At 38.4% G+C, this 21,752-nt stretch overlaps 1 protein-coding gene across 1 annotated transcript in view; it reads right to left on the bottom strand.

Annotated features, from left to right (window-relative positions):
* Positions 1–3,156: 3,156 nt before the first annotated feature.
* The window catches only part of hook (hook microtubule tethering protein), a 277,381-nt gene continuing 258,785 nt past the window's right edge, over positions 3,157–21,752 (bottom strand). Inside the window, exon 15 of the mRNA XM_067140736.2 lies at positions 3,157–3,730. Coding sequence (XP_066996837.1) covers positions 3,599–3,730 — 132 coding nt within the window. The 3' untranslated portion in view covers positions 3,157–3,598. The remainder of the gene's footprint in view (positions 3,731–21,752) is intronic.

Here is a 21,752-nt window from a genome sequence, read left to right as displayed (position 1 = left end):
CCAATGAGTCTTTGACTCTTTCTTTTGTGGTAAGTGTAAACATTTGAATTTCAAAGTTATTTAAACAATTTAGTCCATAATTGTAACATTCCTTTTTTTTTTTTTTTGCTTTAAGAATTTAAGTTTCTGTGAACTTTCTTCTGTTACTTTTCAAAATGTTTAATAATAGTCCTAGCTACGAAGTTAAACTTCAAGTCCATTGTTAACAAATTTTCATGGTCAAGTTAAAGAATATCAGTCATAAGTTGTTTAATATAACATTTAAACATAAACAACATTTTACTGGGATTCTTCCCTGCTTACCATCTTCTGGTAAGCTTTTACCTTTCCACACCTTATTCCATCTTTCAGGAACAGGATAACACAATTCCTTGGACTTGATCCCAGTTACTATTCATTCTGGTGAAAGAAGAATTTGTAAGCTACAAAAAAGTTAAAGCTAACAAATGTGAAATTCTAGGTGTAAGGCTCATTTCTAAAGATAATAGGGAACATATTTTTGGAGTGTACAGACCTGGAAAGGGTATCGTAAACACTGATTCAGAATTTATAGATAAGATAATCAGCTATGTATGAAATGATATGAAAAGGAACGTGATTGTAGTGGGTGATCTCAATTTACCAAATGTCAATTGGGAAGGTAATGTGAATGATAGGAAGCATGACCAAAAAATGGCAAATAAGTTAATCTGGGAAGGATAGCTGGATCAGAAGTGATGGAACCTACTCGAGGGAAGAATATTTTGAACAGGGTGCTGGTAAAACCAGATGAGCTCTACAGAGAAACCAAAGTAATATATAGTATTAGTGATCACGAAGCTGTTTTTGCCGTTGTTAAAAAAAATGCGATAGAAAGGAAGGTCATAGAAGTAGGAATATTAGGCAGTACCATATGGCTGATGAAACAATCATGAAGGAGTTTTAAAAAAGTAATTATGATCGATGGAAAACTGTAAATTAAAACAAACAGACTGTGGGATGGGTTTAAAGCAATTGTTGAGGAATATGAAAACAAGTATGCACGTTTTAAAGGTGGTAAGGAATGGTAAAGAACCATTATATTATAACAGATGTAAAGGGACTAAGAAGGAGGTGCAGGTTGGAAAGAAATAGAGTTAGAAATGACTGTGGAAGTAAGGAGCAATTGAAGGAGCTTACTAGGAAACTGGATGTAGCAAGGAAGTCGGCTAACGACATCACTGCAAGCATAATTGACAGTCATAGAAATTTTAGTGAAAAATGAAAGGGTATGTACACATAATTTAAGATAGAAACAGGTTCCAAGGAGGACATGCCAGGAATCATTAATGAACAAGGGAAGTGTATATGCGAGGATCTTCAGAAGGCGGAAGTTTTCAGTCAGTAGTATGTAAATATTTTTTTTTACAAGGATAATGTCCAGATAGAGGAGGTGACAAACACTAACAAAGTATTAAAATTTACCTATTATAACAACATTTACAAAAAGATACAAATTTGAAAACTAGAAAAGCAACTGGAATGTAATACAGTTTCTGGGGATATACTAGAGACAATGGGTTGGGACATAGTACCCTATCTAAAGTACTTATATGATAATTGTTTGTATGATTGACCTATACCAAATGAATTAAGAGTTGCTATAGTAGCCCCTGTGTATAAAGGAAAGGGTGTTAGACATAAACCTGAAAATTACACTCCAGGCAGTTCGACATGCGTTGCGTGTAAGCTTTGCAAAAGCATTCTTTCCGATTATATTAAGACATGTTTGCAAAATGAATAGTGTAACTAGTTCGATAGAAGGCAGTTCATATTTAGGAAAGGTTATTCCACCGAAGCTCAACTTGTAGGATTCTAGCAAGATATGGCAGATATCTTGGATTCAGAAAGTAAAATGGACTGTATCGCAACTGACCTATCTATGACATTTGATAGGGTAGATCATGCAACATTACGGGCATAAATGAATGCAATTGGACTAGACGAAAGAATGACTGAATGGGTGACTACATTTCTAAAAAATAGAACTCTGAGAATTAGAGTAGGTGAAGATTTATCTGATCCTGTAATCATTAAGAGGCAGTATTACTGGACCTTTATGTTTTCTTATGCACATAAATGATAGGAGTTAAGAACTAGAATCAGAGATAAGGCTTTATGCAGATGATGTTATTCTGTATAGAGTAATAAATAAGTTACAAGATTGTGAGCAACTGCAAAATGACTTCAATAATGTTGTGTCACAAAAAGGAAAAGTCCTCTCAGTTTTAATTACTGCGTTGATGGGGTGAAAGTTCCTTTTGGGGATCACTGTAAGTATCTAGGTGTTAATATAAGGAAAAATCTTCATTGGGGTAATCACATAAATGGGATTGGTAATAAAGGGTACAGATCTCTGCACATGGTTATGAGGGTGTTTAGGGGTTGTACTAAGGATGTAAAGGAGAGGGCATATAAGTCTCTGGTAAGACCCAAACTAGAGTATGGTTCCAGTGTATGGGACCCTCACCAGGATTACTTGATTTGAGAACTGAAAAAATGTCAAGGAAAGCAGCTCGATTTGTCCTGGGTGATTTTCGACAAAAGAGTAGTGTTGCGAAAATGTTGCAAAGTTTGGGCTAGGATGAGTGGGAGAAAGGAGGTGAGCTATGTTCCAAACTGCCAGTGGAGAGATGGCGTGGAACGACATTAGCAGACGAATAAGTTTGAGTGGTGTTTTTAAAAGTAGGAAAGACCACAATATGAAGATAAAGTTGGAATTCAAAAGTACAAATTAGAGCAAATATTTGTTTATAGGAAGGGGAGTTACAGATTGGAATAATTTACCAAGGGTGATGTTCAATAAATTTCCAAATTCTTTGCAATCATTTTAAGAAAAGGTTAGGAAAGCAACAGACAGGTAATCTGCCACCTGGCCTAAATGCAGATCAGTGGTGATTCATTGATTGATTTCAGTTTCTACCTGAAGGTTTATAGGGTTATCTTTCATTTGAAGTCGTCTTGGTTTTGGAAAAATACTGTATTGTTAGGAATTCAATACATTTAAAAGAATTTTCATTTTAATATGTTACTAAGATTTCAAAATTGTGCTGGTTAACTTCCTCTTGGGGATATCAAACACAGTACTGAGTATTCCACTAACATCTTTAAATAAATTTACACATATTGACAGGCATAGGGTATAGTCACACCTTAATGTAGCCGTTACGATTCCTGCAGGGTATTAAAGCGCACACAGTTTTTTTGACTTTCCTCCTTCCAGCTTTATTTTATCATATAACAATCATCTTTAACAATGTAATTTAACAATAATGTACAAAGTAATTATATAAATAAAACTTCAAGTTTATTTACAATGAAATGAATAGTACATGATGATGCTAGTTTAAAGAGGCCTAACATCTAGGTCATCAGCCCCAAATGCATAGTAGTTTTTTTTTTTTCCCCCCTGATGCATCAGCACTACTCTTCATCCAGTCCATGCCAATTTCATCTTTATCAGACAGTTGAAGTTCGTCTGATTCCTCACTTACTGAACTTTCAAACATCAGAATGGCGTACATTTACTGGAAAATACATTTCTTATTTATGCAAAGTTTCATCAATGGCAGTAAATAGCTCAATGCGAATCCAAACTATGAATAATTCTGCGACCAGATGCTTGGCGTTGTCGAGCAAGGAAGGACTGACTCTGACCAGAACTGAGAGTTGCCAATCGGTGATCCACTGACTCTCTCTGTCGTCCCACACTCTGGATCATGAAGCAAATAAGACAGATTAAGCTCAATACATGAAAACAGCATCCTATATCTACCAGAATTTCACAGACCCTTCTTGCAAAATACATCCAATTTCATGTCTAATTATAGCTAAAATCCCAATTGTAGAATGTTTAGATCAAAATACTATGAGGTCTGGGATTTAATATCAGTTATACTATGAAGTAGGGGAAGGTGGGCGAATGGCGTACATTTAATGGAAAATACATTCCTTATTCATGCGAAGTTTCTTATGCAATTGTTTCTTTTTTTATACAAATGATTGCAAATTGTCTTTCAATATGTACTTCAATATAACATTAATATCTATCTCAAGTAATCTACAACTCGCAATGTAATTATCTACGAAGTACGGCGTGTTAGGTTCTGAAGATGACAAATGGGAGCACGTAAATTATAAAATCTGAACATATACAATTATTAAAATTGAGCAAAACCATACATAAATATCTGGGGAAAATATTAGCGCTTATATCAATAAATTATGAACAGCCTGCCTGGTGGCCTTTTTGCAAAAGACACATTTAAAATTGTTAGCACCGAGCTCGATAGCTGCAGTCGCTTAATTGCGCCCAGTATCCAGTATTAGGGAGATCGTGGGTTCGAACCCCACTGTCGGCAGCCCTGAAGATGGTTTTCCGTGGTTTCCCATTTTCACACCAGGTAAATGCTGGGGCTGTACCTTAATTAAGGCCACGGCCGCTTCCTTCCCTTCCTGCCTCATCGTCGCTATAAGACCTTATAAGACCTATCTGTGTCGTTGCTACATAAAGCAAATAACAAAAATTGTTAGCACACACTGCACCATAATATTCAGAATGAATCCAACCACAACAAATCACATGTATGTCTTCAGAGCTTTCTCTTTTTTCTGATGCATCAGCACTACTATTCATCCAGTCCATGCCAATTTCATGTTTATCAGACAGTTGAAGTTTGTCTGATTCCTCATTTACTGAACTTTCAAACACCAGAATGGCGTACATTTAATGGAAAATACATTTCTTATTTATGCAAAGTTTCTTATGCAATTGTTTCTTTTTTTTTATACAAATGATCACAAATTGTCTTTCAATATGTACTTCAATTTAACATTAATATCTATCTCAAGGAATCTTCTTTTTCTGCATGCTTACATTCTTCTTCCTCTTTTTCAGTTTGCCTATCCTGTCTTCTTTCTTAGCTTGTGCTGCAGTTAGTGCTACTTTGTTGGGTGATGCCATAAATATGATGGAATGTTGCCTTTGTTTTGAGGGGCAAGTGTTACAACGTGATCCTGCCACTGGAGAAGCAGCACTAATTTCAAAGACCTGTGTGATGAAGATGGTGTATGAGTAGGCCCGTTTTGTGGTTCTGTTCTGCTCGATTAATTTCCACTGGTTTCAATTATCCCTCTTTCCCCAGCTCATCTCCCATTTCTATTGTGGGAATTGTCAGTCTGGCAATGATTTGTGAGGGAACAAACTCATCACCACTGAATTTATTTGTATCTAAGTGGATGTCAGTGTAAGAAAATCCAGAGATGCCCTTCCGAACTGTGGCCACTTCCATGAAAACCTTATTGAACAACTGTGCTAGACCATTAGGAGCGATTTTTTCATGGGAATGCAATGTCAGATGTGCATCACATTCTCGACTGAAGGCAGCCTTTTACCCTTTTAAGAAGGCAACATCAAGTGGCAGGAGCCGGTATGATGGGTACGGGGTTACAGTTTCAGCCGTGATTCCATTATGGGTGGTATGGTTGTCCATTATAAGTATTTTTTTTTTGCTAGCTGTTTTACGTCGCACCGACACAGATAGGTCTTATGGCGACGATGCGACAGGAAAGAGCTAGGAGTGGGAAGGAAGCGGCCGTGGCCTTAATTAAGGTACAGCCCTAGCATTTGCCTGGTGTGAAAATGGGAAACCACGGAAAAACATTTTCAGGGCTGCCGACAGTGGGGTTTGAACCTACTATCTCCCGAATACTGGATACTGGCTGCACGTAAGCGACTGCAACTATCAAGGTCGGTATATTATAAGTATCAGCCCCTGTGCTGATGGTCTTGCAAATTTAGTGAAATGATTAAGATAAACAAGGAACAGCTCTTTATTTATCCAACCATTCTTGCTGCAGTTATAGGCACATCTTTTGGGACCACTTCTTTCTTATACAGCATTCATTCTGACCCACCTAACTGTACTTCCTCTTAAAATAAAAATCACCATCACCTCAGGAAAATGAACACAGGAGGAATAAAACTGCCACTCAATGCACGGCAAACTGTAACATATTTTCCACACTCCCAAACTGTAGCAGCCCCATGACCTTTGGGTCTCAGGATATCACCAGGTTATGTACCATTGAGGTGGCAGGAATCATATTAAATACTCTAGCGCTTTCAAAATTCGTGCTTTTCCATTACCTGGTTCATTAAATGCCATGGTTCAGCTGATACTGGGAACTTCAGGCTTCCTAAGGCCTACTTATGGATTTCTCAGTAGAAATCCTTCAAGCCATGGCCATTAATTATGTAGATTTATCAAAGCTATTTTTTATTCCATTAACTTGTGCATTCAAATATTATCTTGCATAATTCTAGATGAGATATACCATAAAATACTTTCACGACGAACAATATGTGATCTTTTAGTTCAACTTTTGTTCCTTTGTGTAAGGATTCTTACCCAGCTCAGCATAATTGGATTTCCCTGAATTAAACCTGTATCTCAGTCTAGACGAGATATGCAGTAAAACATCTTTGCAACGAGTGATATGTAATTGTTTTATTTCCACTTCTTGTTCCCTAGGGAAAGTAGGATTTCTATACACATGTACGCAAGTGGATTTCCCTGTTTCCGAGTGTTGGTACTACTTTTACGGTTTTCGGAGACGCCACTTATTCAGATTACATTATTGCTAAAGGGAGTAGAATTAAATAAAATGTATGGAGCTAACTATGACAAGGGAACCAGACTGACCAGTAGCCTGAACTGTGGGGTGATGCCATGCACTTACCACACCATGTACATACACCATTACCCCACCCGCCTTTGCACAGTTCACAGTTTGCTGTTTCTTAAGATTCGGAAGCTGTTCTGCTATAATTTTGAATGTCATACTGCACTTCATATAGTACTCTAAAATTGCTGATGTAATATTAAGTAATTAGCACTTACCGTACTCAGCAAGTGCAGCATTATAGGAAAATGTCAAAAAATTTACAGGTTGCAATTTTAATAGTGGCAACTATTTATTTACTAAGACAAAAGTGATACCTGTGAGAAACATTTACAGTCCTTCAATGTAGTTGCCAGCATTGTCTACAACTCACTGTTAATGATGTGGAAGTTCTAGAATCTCTGTAGCAGCACCTGTTCTGTTAATATCTCTGATGGGGCGATCTACTGCCTGCAAACTTTCAGGAACAGTCCAGAAGCAAATCCCACAAAGTGGTTTCTTCATCTTTGGGAACAAGTCATAATCACAGGGGCTTAAGTCCGGTCAATATGGTGGATGGAAAAGCACTTCCAACCCCAGCGACCGTACAAATTAACTACAGGATGTACCACATGTGCCTGTGCATTATCCTGCAACACAATGGGAGGGTTCTGCATTAAGTGTTGCCACTTTCTTCACAATGCCAGTCTCAGTTGATGCTATACAAAATGACAGAAATACCTGTTAACAGTATGTCCTTGCGGTATGGCATGTGTTAGGTTGTATAGAAGAATCATCATAACTTTCACATTCGTACGGGCCTGACAAACTTTTGCTTTGTGTGGTGACCCATAATGATGCCACTTATTGAATTGGCCCTTAAGTTCAGGTTCGTACAATCTGGCCCACATCACATCAGCACAATAATATGGCATTAGAAATCATCTCCTTCACGACCAAAGCGTTCCAGGTGAGCTTGAGCGGCGTAACCATTGCTGTTCTTCCATTAACTCGTGGGGAACCCACCAATTTGCAATTTTCCACATTATCGGGTGCCTCTTAGGAATACACAGCACAGTCACACGCGATAATCCTGTCTCGTGACTTATCTCACAAATTGCCTGACGTCGAACTGCATCTAATAGTGCAGCGAGAGCCTGCTCTTCCTCTTCGTTGACAGTAGGGTGACCCGAGTGAACCATGTCTGCCACGCTTTCACAACCCTCATTGAAAGTTCTAACTCACCTCGCTACTGTTCTGGATGGTAACTCTCTTTCATCACATGCTTCACGAAGACCTTCACGACATTGTCCTGCTGTGCGGCAACAGCCACATTGAATTTTCAATCAACATCACTGTCCCTGTTCGTAAACATGGTGAATACACAACACACAACAGTTTAGAGCGGCAACTCACATAAGACTGGCTTCTTCTCGCCACAGCACTGACTTGTATCAATGGGTGGGTGGTTCCACTTATAGTGAGGTAGTTTAGACATAGAGCAACATGCAGTAGATGTGACAATAATTCAGTTTTGTCATGTCCACATTAGTGTTGCCACTATTAAAGTTCCAACTCGCACGTAAGATCAATTTTAGCACAGGACAAATGTATTCTACCAGTACCTTCTCACTAGAGGAGTGTTCAGAGTCACTCTGCTAGGTTTCAGCACAAATCAGTTTTTACCCACTCTCACACAAAATCCTGAAGCATGCATGCATGCTATTCCCAAGTTGTACGCCGTTTCTTCCCGCCTCCCCTAGCATCAACTACTGGGCTGCACTTGTCCATAAAGTTTACAAAACAAGTAAGCTTACCAATAAGATACAAATGTTGAATCTCACAGGGAACTTGAAATATTTGTCGTATGGTATTAGCTTATTAATATGCTGCATCACAGTGCAATTACTAGTTTGCAACTATAAGCTCCTAAAAGTTTTTCTTTTTTGCATAGGTTGAAGTATACTGAAATAGCAAACTCCAAACTTGCAGTTAAGAAACTTGCAGTCAGTAGATACAGACGTTAGAGGGCGATCAGATATCAGAAAATAACAAAAGTATACAAATTTATTTGTAAACATAACATCTCTAATACTGAACACATGTGACATCATCCTTCATGGTTATCTGATAAATTATTCTTTTTTTCCTTGTAAAGCTCATAGTACCTTATAATGATTCTTAACATTTAGACTGCTACCACCTTGATAATCATAAGAGCTAGGACTATCTTATTTCGCAGATGATCATCATGAGTTGATTTATTCACAGTAAAATTCTAACATGGAACAGTACATAACTGTTGCACTGACTTTTGAATGAGACCAGTTTATTTATGTTTCAAAACATTAGAAAAGACATTTGGTGCAATTTGACGTGCTATGGACTGCTGGAAGTGGAAGGAGGGGGAGGGGAGTATGGAACGCAAAGAAAGGAGTAGATCCGGAACCGGTCTGCTAGTTATGTATTAGAGATGAATGTGACCTGTTGTATGCATAGGCTGTTACAAAATTAATCCAGCTGTGGTCGTTAAGTTGTTAGTGGATTTCTTCGGTATTTTGGAGGAAAAGCCAACTAGGGTAGATCACATAGTTTTCGAACAGATTAGAAAACAGCTACTTGATGAAGATAATTCTTGTTCAATAGTACAGAACTCTTATAGTAGATGAAGAATTCACCAATGAAGATGATAGTCAAAATGATTTTGGGGATGATTCAGCGATACAGCTAGAAAATGAGACGACTTCAGAAAGAGGTTCAGAATTATGTGTCAGTGACGAGAGCAGTGCTTCCTTCTATTATCCATCACCACCAAAGAAGAATAGAGCAAAATTTCCTGAAGGTTTTTTGGCTGATGTATACAAAATCTGGACGAAGCAGCCAAGAGGAAACGATCATCCACAACGGTGCCCTCCTGGGGTGGCCCTAGACATGTCCCATAGAGTCAAATTCACTACCGTAATGGCACAAAAAAGACAAATAAAAAAAGATAGTTTTTCAAATCTTTGAAAAGATGCTGAAATGACATGGCAGAAAAAGGAAGGTGCTATAAGGAAGAATAAATAACGAGGTATGTGATTAGTTCATTGCAATGCAAAATCAACATGGAATTATACATAACCAAATGCTACTATGCTGGAAGAAAAGTTCTGGGTAAGAAGGGAAGAGGAAGGCCGAGGAAGAAGTATCTGGATTTCGTGATGGACAGGTTGAATTTGAAAAAATATGTTAGACCTGAAATGCTCAGTAGAGGAGAGACAAATGTGATTGCAGCGACAAGGCCTTGCCTTTAGGATACGAATGAATGGATGAATGAATGAAATGCTATGAATTTGGGCGAAGTCCTTTAAAGCACAAATTGATCCCAACAACACTTTTAACATTCAAAGCTTCCAAATCATTGCTGCAGTGGTTCAAGAGAATAAACAAGATTTCTCACAAGATCACGCATAAAGTAGGCAGCAGATTTGTTGGTGATACTGCTGACAGAGAAGAGAAAGCTGATGAGTTTGTTACGGATGTAAGGCGTTTCAATGAATAGTATAATTTTACACCAGAGGTGGTAATTAATGCAGATCAGTCAAGATTTTGTAAAGAGTTACATCCTAGGAGAACTCTTGCCCGTAAGAGAGCAAAGTCGATTCATAGTATCATGGGTTCAGTTGCAGCAATCACCCATTCATACATGATCATGCCTGTTATTGTAATGGATGGCATCCTTCTTCCACACATGTATGTTCATGTCTTGGAACCCAGTGGGAAATTCCAGCAAACATGATACTTGAATTACCCATGTTAAAGCATATGTTAGTAAATCACCAAACATGACAAAACAGGATTTGAAAGTGTTCCTGGAACGGGTGTTATGGCCGGATTTGCACGGCAGAGATTGAATTCCTCTTTTAGTTGCTGATTCCTGCAAAATGTACTGGATTGGTACAACCAGCGAATGTTTTCTTTTTTCTGTCCATTCAAAAGTATGGTACGGTTCATCACAGATACAATAGTGCTATTATAGATGCTGATTGGTATAGTGCTATTATCCACAGTTAATGTGTGACAAAGAGAACAATTCCTTCACAATCAATCATTTGTGCACTTCCAATTTTTGGCAAATAGATTCAAACAATTGATTGATCCGATTTGCTTTCTTCAAATGTGGTTACACCGATGAATATCCAGGATCATTTCAGACACTTCCGAATACTGTTTCAAGAGTGGTTTGGAAGAAGTGTTTCGATTTGCTCACTGTGGAAGATGTTTATGTCTAAACCACAGATTGCTTATTGACCCTTATTTCTACTGCACTTGACTTGACCTGCCATGGGTGCGTAATGTATTTTATTTCCAATACTGAAACGTTACTGAACGCATTTGCTCACCCATCTACAATATTCAGCTGTGTCTGGACTAATCTGCACAAGGATTCCTGTCTTTATGTGTACTTATAGTTTACATTTGGCAGTTCGTAGCTCCTATGTTTTCTGCCCATAACAGCTGTAATTTGCACGGTATGCATATTTCGATATCGTCTATTCAACACACCATATAGATTCAAAATGTGCGCAATAACAGTTGGGTATCCTTCCTTGTAAGAAATCAATTAGCACTCTCCCAATGGATTTAGTCTATTCAAACCTTATCATTATTAGCTAAACCTGAACAAAACATCTATTTCAAAAATTCTAGCTACTGTCCCCCTGTCTCGAAAGGATACCTTTTCCCTCTCTTTCTGATGGCACTTCACTATTTACCTTATACAAAAATGTAATAATAATAATAATGTTATTGGCTTTACATCCAACTAACTACTTTTACAGTTTTCGGAGATGCCGAGGTGGCAGAATTTAGTCACACAGGAGTTCTTTAATATACCAGTAAATGTACTGACACGAGGCTGACATATTTGAGCACCTTCAAATACCACCCACCGGACTGAGCCAGGATCAAACCTGCCAAGTTGGGGTCAGAAGGCCAGCGCCTCAACCGTCTGAGCCACTCAGCCCAACCAATAATGTAGCCTTAGCTGCTCTAAACAACTCTGTTCACAACTTTTCTACCAACTCACAGTCACTCGCACGAGAATAGGTGAATTATATTTTGATAATAATTAAAATTAAGCCTGATAAAATAATAAATGTGAGAAACACACGGTACCATGTGCTCATTCTTTTTTTTCAAGCACCTATGCAATTGCTGACACAAAAACTTAGCAAAATCCTGCACAGAAGAATCAGTGTGAAACTTACTACTGTATACCTCATCCCACCTATGGTCTTTTGTAATAAATTATTTCTTGACTCAATCTTTATAACACACATTTGTCCACTACTTGCTTTGCCAATAAACTTGCATACTTCTATTATGTTAAGAAAGTGACAGGCAGTGTTAACAGTAATTTGTTGTGAATGTTATCATTTACACTTGTTCTGATGTTTGTTTGTCGTTTAAAGGAGCCTAACATCTAGGTCATCTGCCCTACACTTGTTGTAAAGATAGAGAAATGCACCCTTCTGTTGACAAATTGATAATAACCTTTTGTGCATTAATTAGCCAAGAAATTCCTATGGTAACATGTTTGTTCCTTTCAGTCATGATTGCAGTCAAGGACTTAAAAAATTTCAGATGATAACTTCTGTGTCAGGAAAAGTATAAACATTCCACCAGTGTTTGTAAAAACTCTAGTAGCTGAGCTGCTTAATAGTTCAGTTGTGTTGTGAGCAAAATACAATCAGTATAGTAAAACTGTTTTTCCTGTCTTATCTTGACAATCATGTTAAATGGTACTCTATTTATAGACTAGTACATTAACCAACTGTACTACATATCTGACAGAAAATACTACAAGAGCTATTAAAAGTGCTTCTACTTTCCTTCAAAGAGGCATTGATGACTATAGTTTTTCATTTCCTTGGTATTGCACCAATAATCCCAGGCTTGGATTAAATTAAATTCCTGATTTCATTTACATTTCATATATTTAATTCTGGATACTCTTTCTATGCTCTTAGATACTGGGCCACAGGTTGTCTACACAGCTGTAAATAGATAAGCTGAAAGCGACTAGAGAATTTCTTTGTCAAGAGTTAAGACATAATTTGAGTGAGAGAGAGAAAGCTCGCTAATCTTGAAAACATACCTCGATTGTGAATTTCAACCAATCAGAACATTTCGACACTCATTTGTTCTATGACATAGATGAGGCTATATGAATTTATTTTTGACAGTAAAAGAAAGTTAATGGAAATTATAGTTGCTTCTGGAGTGTTACAAATTAAGGTAATTTATACACTACTCTAAAAGATTATTTAAAGTACAGTTTGGTTATTTTCAACAAGAGTTAAACCAGGTAAGTTGTTGTTGAGATGCTGTGCAATGAAGGCCATACTGTCCTACAACTTCCTTCATATCACTCATTTTTCAATGCTATCCAATTAGTATGGTCTGTAGCAAAGCAGTATTATAACGAAACACTGGCTTCAAGGCCTGGCTATGGACTGGACAGAGCTAGAGCTGTATGGAAAGAATCTTTTGATCAGGTAGGCCAGTGACAATGTTATTTTTTTAATATAAGCAATTGGACTTTATCATACACTTGTCAGATTGTGAATTTCTACAATAATAAGGTGAGGGGTAGTCCTAAAGTGGAAAAAACTCGTCATCAACCATGGAAGCAGTGAATCGGAGCAGGAAGAACAGAAGAAGTGGAGAAGTTAGTTGTACCACTGTAAGAGCCAAATTTGCTCGGAAGTAATAAACTTTTAACTGCCCTGTCCTTTCTAATATAAAAATTTACATTTGAAAATTATAGGAAATGCTACATTTTTGCTAAACATAGCTATTTTAGGCTGGTACTAAGGTCTAGGTGTAGTGAGCCTTTTTCTTGCTGGGAGGATCTGGGTTCATTTCCCTGTGGGGAGGGGGGTGAAGGTTCTAGGTCCAGGCAGCCTATGTGAGAACAAATGACGAGCTATCAAATGGTGAGATATTTACCCCAGTCTAGAAGGTCAAGAATAACGGCCGAGAATCTTTGCGTTGACTACGTGCCACCTCATAATCTGCAGGCCTTGACGCTGAGCAGTAGTCACTTGGTAGACAAAGACCTACAAGTAGTGATGTAAGAAAGGCACTGGTACCGTGCTTTGACACCGGTGCCAGAGACGGAACGGTAGGCACGGTGCCACGATTTAAATTGAACCGGTGCCAGTGGCACTGCCATATAAATAAATCTGTGAAAGGTTTACAAGAATAAAAAGGTTTGTGACGTGAATATTGATCTTATTTATACCGTTAGCAAGGACAAGATCCATCAATCAAGTGTGCTTTTACATGAGTACATCGAACAGTATGGCGGGCACTGGCGGCTGGCACTATTGCTGAACGAAGCACTATTGTGTGTGGCAACGTGACTGTCTCGTGCCAACGGCACGGAACGTACAGGCCAGTGCCTCTCAGATCCGTGCCGGTGTCAGTGGCAAGATCGCTTATACAGTACCTACTGTCACCCCGTCCTACCAAGTGCTGCCGGACCGTGCCACGCTATGCTTTATTCTCTTTCGTTATATTACCGATTGTCTTGAATTCCATGTCAATGGCAGATAGACGAAAATCTAGCCGTTTGTGGAGCTATATCACTCCAGATGATAAAAACCAGTACATAGCAGTGTGAGATATTTGTAAATCTTGTATATCGTTCAAATCGACGATAACATGTTTAAAATGGCATATGCTTCATCGTACCTGAAAGACCCCTTAATAGCTAGGCATGCAGGTCAGTTAAAATGGTGGTTGGGAAGAAAGCTTCAGTATCCCAACATTTACAATTTAGCTGTTCGGAAGTTGTGTGTTGTAGCAACATCCGCGCCTGCCGAAGGTGTGTTTTCGAAAGCTGGTCAAATTTTCACTAACAGACTGTCAGCGAATAAAGTGAAAAAAAAAATACTTTTCTTGAATGTGAATGGAAACATTTGAGAGTTATTTTGTAGTATTTTGCATGTAAGTATTAATATAAATTACCATGTGTCTATATGTAGTTCTTTTTTTAAATACATGAAACATAAACGTTTTTATACGAGTCCAATGAATAAGTAGTCATCGTGGCACTAACAGTGCCGCGGTACCGGTGTTTTGGCACGGTGACGCGCTTGGCACTGGCACTGTGCACACCAGTGTCAGCAGAGGCACTGGAATTTGCATCACTACCTACAAGGCTGTAGCACCATGGTGGGGGAGGAAGGTGGTCATGAAAAATAAAGTTCTTACTCAAAGTTTATGCTCTTATTAGGAGTATGTTCTCAGCTCAAGTAGTATGTACTCCACTTAGTAAGAATAAGAAGGTTCACTTTTGATGGAGTAAGTGAACCGCATGTTGACCATCATAAATTTCTTCAACTTAAGGTACTATTTCCAAACAAGATTTTACCTTTATTCTTTTTATTCAAGTTAATAACATTATTACCTGAAACAAAGACTTACATTGGCATCCAGATATTTGTTGTACCTTATTACAGCGGGTTCTTAAAAAAAAAAAAAAGATACTTTTTCATTTAAGGAATTGGTTGTGTTTCATGCCATAGAACTAATATTTTTGGGAAAATTGTGAAAAATGAAAATTCACAGCTCGTTTCCAGTCATTTGACCGGGTCAGGAATGGAATGAATGAAGCACCCATCTAGTGGCGAGGATAGGAATTGTGCCGGCTGCCGAAGCCTGTCGCACTCCTCTGGGGCAATGATTAATGAATGACAGATGAAATGAAATGATATTGGAGAGTGTTGCTGGAATGAAATATGACAGGGACAACCGGAGTACCTGGAGGAAAACCTGTCCCACCTCCGCTTTGTCCAGTACAAATCTCACATGGATTGACCAGGATTTGAACCACGGAACCCAATGGTAAGAGGCCAGCGCGCTGCTGCCTGAGCCATGGAGGCTCTTGGGAAAATTGTATTTTTTGTAATACTTTATTGTAGCTATTAGGTATATTTGCCCTTGCTGGCGAGATGTAGTGTTTACATTGAACCATGTCATCTGGTACGGGCTACAGCATTTTGTTACTTTCATTGATCCGTCTCAGTCTCATCCTTGGCTTTGACAATATGAAAGTGACCAAAGTATGAGTGATGCTAGTAATACCATTCCTTCTGCAGCCAGTCTCAGTTATGAACGGTGTGAAAATATCGCTCATAGGGTCGGTTGGTGCATGCATTTCAGAGGGCATGGCAGACTGATGTGTAATAGCAACTTCTGGCTCGGCGAGGACGGCAACGGGAAACTACCTCGCTCCTCATTTCCCTAGTATGCCTCTTCACTGACGCCTGGGCTATCTACCAGCCTTTAGGCTGAATATCCAACATACATACATTAGATATATAAAGGAGTATGCTGAATTTCATTGCTTGGCCTTGAGGCTAGCGGAAACTTTGCCTAAATATTGAAAAAAGTCACAAAAAACCACAAAACACATTTTCATTATATTAGAATTTGCCCTTCGCAGCTTTAAAATTTCTCAGCTCCATATTCATCATAGTCCTTACTTTTCTAGTCTACTTTTTCTTCTTTTCACCAGGTTCCTTCACTCTGGCATCCGTACGTGTTTCTTAGGGCCTGTACTACGACAGCCAGATAAAAGTGCGGTATAAATTTATTTGGCAGTTTGGACATTTATCTGGAAGTTCGGTTGAAACCGCGTACTACGACTTTCGTTTGTGTGCAATCTGGGAAAATATTCTCGAGTATAGCTATGCCGAAGTTGGAGAGGCTGTTAATGCTCTGATCTGGGACTTCGCTCTTATCGGGGAAGCTACTGTAAAGAATCAAGATGGCTACTCATCAAGATGAATCTACATCTGCATGATCCTGTGCGAAATTAAGTTGTTACAATGTAATTTATGTATATATTTATAAAGTATGTCATGCTTCCCGTCCAGCTACCACAGAGTTCTTAAAGATTTCCCAAGCTAGCAAGTTGGTGCTACTGAGTATATCAGTAGCACACAAGCAATGAACCGTAAGCTTCATGGGTAGCCGTGGTCGTTAGTGCAGCATAGTTCGCTATTTTTCGTGGGTTCAAGTCCCAATAAACATATTTTTACCTTGTAAATGGTAGTCAGTAGGGTACTAGAGGTGATAGTACACATTTCCTAATCATTAAAATGCGTGTCAAAAGCGTGGGTTCTATTCCAAATCTATCCGTGACGCACATATGGAGTAAAGGTATACGACGTTGTTCCTGGCGATTTGTCCGTCGAATGAGGATGTTAAGGAGGTTATATTTCTTTTCCTTCATAAAAACTTGCTACAAAAGTATTTACGCTATAGTGAGATAAATGCTTGCCAGTTACTATTCTCACATTGTATTGAAAAGAAAGAAACTAACTACTTATTCAATGAGCAAACAATAAATTGAATTAATAATAAAATTAATGATCCCACGCTGCATCAGTGGCATTAATTACAAATATAAACTTTACTTTAGTCGTAACGCGCAACCTCGTAAATAGTACTAGACAAAAAAGATACATAACCTGAATCTTAACTTTTGCGTCCAGGTTACATTTTCAGTCTTTTTATTTTCTATAACAGTTTCAGTTTCGTTATACAGTTAATTAATTTTAACATTTCTTCATATGTGTGTATTTCAGTCCTAATTCTGTTTTTGACCTGGACTTCCACATTATAGCTTAATAAGAGTCTGATATGGGATTCTAGTAATACAATTTCAAAAGAAATAGAGCTGAACAAACGAAAACACCAGGGAACACGTATACCACCGCGCTAAATTTCACTATATTTTCAGTAACCTTATTACCAACCCAATAAAAATGTTACTACATCTTCCGCATTACAATACCGTCATTAAAATCCGTTGGTAGTACGCAAGAAAATATTTAACTTCTAGTTTGCAAAACTAAAGCCTACGTATCCGGCTGTTTATCTGACAGTCGTAGTACAGGGCCTTACTTTTTTTATATGCACTTTTATTTGTAGCTATGTTAAATCAATTCACCTCCCTTAGAAATGTCTGGCAGAGGGCATTTAAATCACCTCAGAATGCCTGGCTGTCAATGTGTTAAATACCAGTACTCATGTTTATTAATTCATACACCCCACTTTGTAATTCAGTGACCATGGAATGGCCTTTAATGTTGTACATTATATTTATTTCTTTACCACTATTGCAAGCTTTTGTTGTTGTTACTACTACTACAACTCACTCACTCACTCACTAGGATTCTGAGGGACATGAAGTTCCCATGCCGATCTCACAATCCTTTTCCATCCTTTTCGATCTTGAGCCAGCTCTTCCCAGTTATCAATTTGGAGGGTCCGGCATACCTTGTTGATCTCCTTCTTCCAGGTGCTTCGCCGTCTTCCTGAAGGTCTTTTCCCATTAAGAGATCCCTTGTATAGATCTACTGATGCTCTGTTATCCTGCATCCTCAGTACATGTCCAGCCCAGCACAGTCTGTTGGATTCTATCATACCCATTATAGTGTGTTGTTGAGAGAGGGTGTAAATCTCAGTTAGATTTTCCTGCCAGCTTTGAGAGATAGGATCGAACCATGGGCCAAATATTTTTCTATAAACTTTATTCTCAAAGACTTGCAACTGCTGCTGCTCTTTCTTGGTTATACTCCATGTCTCGGAACCATACGGAAGTACTGGTCGAATGATTGTACTGCATTCCTCTTTCAAAACTTGGAGCCTATCATAGAGTAAAATGTCTTATTTGCATTCTTAATTCTGGTGTGGTGTTCCTGTTGCCTTCAGTTTTGCTCATCAATTAATACACCAATGAATTTAAACTCCTCTACTCTTTTAAATATATATTTCCCAATCTTCAAAGGCAATCTGTCAACCCCCTTATGATTCGGTCTCTGTACAACCATGTAATGTGTCTTTTTATCATTTACCCGTAAGTCAATTTTTGCTGCCATTTCCTCTAGTTCCACAAATAACTGCCTAATTCCTAATTCATTGCAGCCAGTAAGAACAATATCATCCGCATATGCAAGGACTTTATGTTGCCTCCCCAAAATGATGCCAGCAGGGACAAGAGCTAATTTCCTGATAATCTTCTCCAGTGCAATGTTGAATAGAAGAGGAGATAGTGCATCCCCTTGTCTCAGACCAGTTTTATTCTGGAAGGAACTTGTATTTCTGCCCTTGAGCAAAACACAGCTAACATTACCATCCATACACAGTTTGCACATGTTAATTAATTTTATGGGAAAGCCAAACTCATTCATGATGTTCCACAGCCCTTCTCTATGGAGTGAATCATATGCCTTGAAGAAATCTAGAAACAGATAATGAACTGACTCCTTGTGTTCCCTCACCTTATCATTAATAGTCTTAATTGCAAATATGTTGTCTATACTGGATCTGTTACTACAAAAACTGTTCTGATAGTCCCCAATAACATTTTCAGCAAATGGTTTTAAACACTGTAAAAGAATAAAAGACAATTTTGTAGGCCGTGTTTACAAGAGATATACCACGATCATTTTGAAGTTCTTCCTTATCCCCTCCTTTATGAATTGGGACAATTTCCTGCCATTCTTTTGGAATAACTTCACCGTGCCATATCCTTAGAATGATCTTATTATATGTATTTATGTAATCTTTCTCCACCGTATTTAATAAGATCAGCAAGAATGTTGTCACTATCTGAAGCTTTATTGTTTTTAAACTTATAATACTTTGTACGAGGGCCATCCGGAAAGTAGTACCCGTTAGCGCCGCATGAAGCGCTGACGACTTGGGTAGCCGCTGGGCAAGGTCAGACCACGTCAGTGGCTTGTCTCCCTGCTCTGTGCGAGGTTGTGTGACGCTAGCATTGCCTGTGTTGTGTCTGTGATCGTTTAAAATGTTTAAACAAATTGAGAACCCCGCCAGTTGTGAAGTGAGGGCCGTGATTAAATTTCTTAATGCACGAAACGTTCGACCTTGTGATATTCATTGCCAATTAACGGAGGTGTATGGAGACAATGTGATGGACGAGTGGTCTGTTCGGCGCTGGTGTCGCAAATTCAACCTGGGGAGGGGGAATACAAACGACGAGGAGCGTTCAGGGAGACCATCTGTCATTACAGACCAACTGCTGAGCGCAGTAGACGAATGCGTGAGGAACGATCGGCATGTCACAATTGATGAACTCTGTGAACATTTTCCTAATGTATCTCAAACAATTGTTCATGAAATTGTCACAGACCATCTGCATTATTCAAAAATCTGTGCAAGGTGGGTCCTTCGCATGCTTACAGAGGAGCTCAAAACCAAGCGTATGGCTGCAGCACTGACGTTTCTGGGACGTTATTCCGATGAAGGAGAGACTTTCCTGACTCGGATCATTACTGGGGACGAAACATGGGTTTGTTATGCATCACTTGAGAGTAAACGACAGTCAATGAAGTGGCATCATGCTCATTCACCAACCAAACCAAAAAAATTCAAGACAGTTCAGTCCACCAGGAAACTCATGGCAACCGTTTTCTGGGATCGCCGAGGTGTACTGCTCATTGATTATATGGCCCGTGGAGACATAATTAATGCTAATTCATATTGTGAAACATTAAAGAAATTACGGGGCGCAATACAAAATCGACGGCGAGGTCTATTGTCTACAAGCGTCATTCTCCTTCATGACAATGCCAGGCCTCATGCAGCTGTGATAACACAACTTTTGCAGCAATTCAAGTGGGAAACCTTCGACCATCCCCCGTATAGCCCGGACTTGGCCCCTTCGGACTTTGATCTCTTTACAATGCTTAAAGACTTTCTGGCGGGAAAAAGATTTGACAGCGATGAAGAAATTAAACGAGCCGTGACTACGTATCTCAATACGCTGGCGGCGGAGGACTATGACACTGGAATACAAAAACTCAATGTTATGACAAATGCCTAAATTTGCTTGGAGATTATGTGGAGAAGTAGTGTAAAGTATGCTCTTTCCAATAAAAATGTGTATATTTGTTAATATTTACTCCTGTGTCTTTATTATGCAAACGGGTACCACTTTCCAGATGGCCTTCGTAATACCTCTTGATATGATGGCTCTGGTATTTGTCCTTCTGATGGAGAACTCGATGGTTTACCAATACAGGTTTTTGGATCATCACAATTCAGCAAGGGATGAAATTATTGCTTACAGGAATTTAATAATTTGTCCTGATCAGCAATTAAATTTCCAGACTTATTTCTCATAATACTCAAACTTGGTTGAAATCCTTTTTAAATTGTGTTGACAGTTCCATGCATCTTGCGGATGTTCCTGTTCCTGTCATCTTGGATTGATTCTATTGGTTGTCCCAGGTAGACTTTTTTCTTTCTATGAATGAATTTACAAGATTCTTTCTATTTTTCTCTGTCTAGTTCCTCAAAATCTAAATTCTCATTAGACTGCAGCCACTTATTATGCCATATTGCCACTTCATTAAATGCATCTTGACATGCCTCACCGAACCATTTCCGTTACTTACTAACACTTTTGGTATCACTTTCATTGCTATTGTTGTCATGATGTGTTTTGCGTTATTCCACATTTGTTCACAAACTTCATAATTTGTTTCATCACATGTCTTCTGTAGAATCTTATCCCAGAATATCAAATCTGTTTGCAATTTCCACATTATACTTAAATCTTTCATCCTCCTGCTTCAGTTTCTCAGTGTCAACTTTGCATCTTTCCTCAGTTTGTGACTTACAAGAGATTTTCAATTTAATTTTAACAGAAGCAATTTTCTTCCAAAATTGATTTGTTATACCTGCACCAATCATATAAGGGACTAGGAAAGTACCTCTTAAGGTCCATAATGTTTTTATGTAAATGTATAATTGAAGAACTGAAGATCCATACACAGGTAAATACTCTACCAGTCAAACGTTTTCAATCACCTATGAAAAAAAAAAAAAACTATATAATTTATTTCAATGTACAAACACATCGTAAAAATTAAATAGACTAACAAAATAAATATTTTCTTTCTCTATTATTAAGTACAACACACAGTGGTTTAGATTTTTGTCTCCTCAAAGTATCCACCTTTTGCGCTCAGAACAGCTGCACT

Source organism: Anabrus simplex, chromosome 2, assembly GCF_040414725.1.
Source record: "Anabrus simplex isolate iqAnaSimp1 chromosome 2, ASM4041472v1, whole genome shotgun sequence".
NCBI classification, from domain to species: domain Eukaryota; kingdom Metazoa; phylum Arthropoda; class Insecta; order Orthoptera; family Tettigoniidae; genus Anabrus; species Anabrus simplex.
This window is presented reverse-complemented; position numbering and strand designations above follow the sequence as displayed.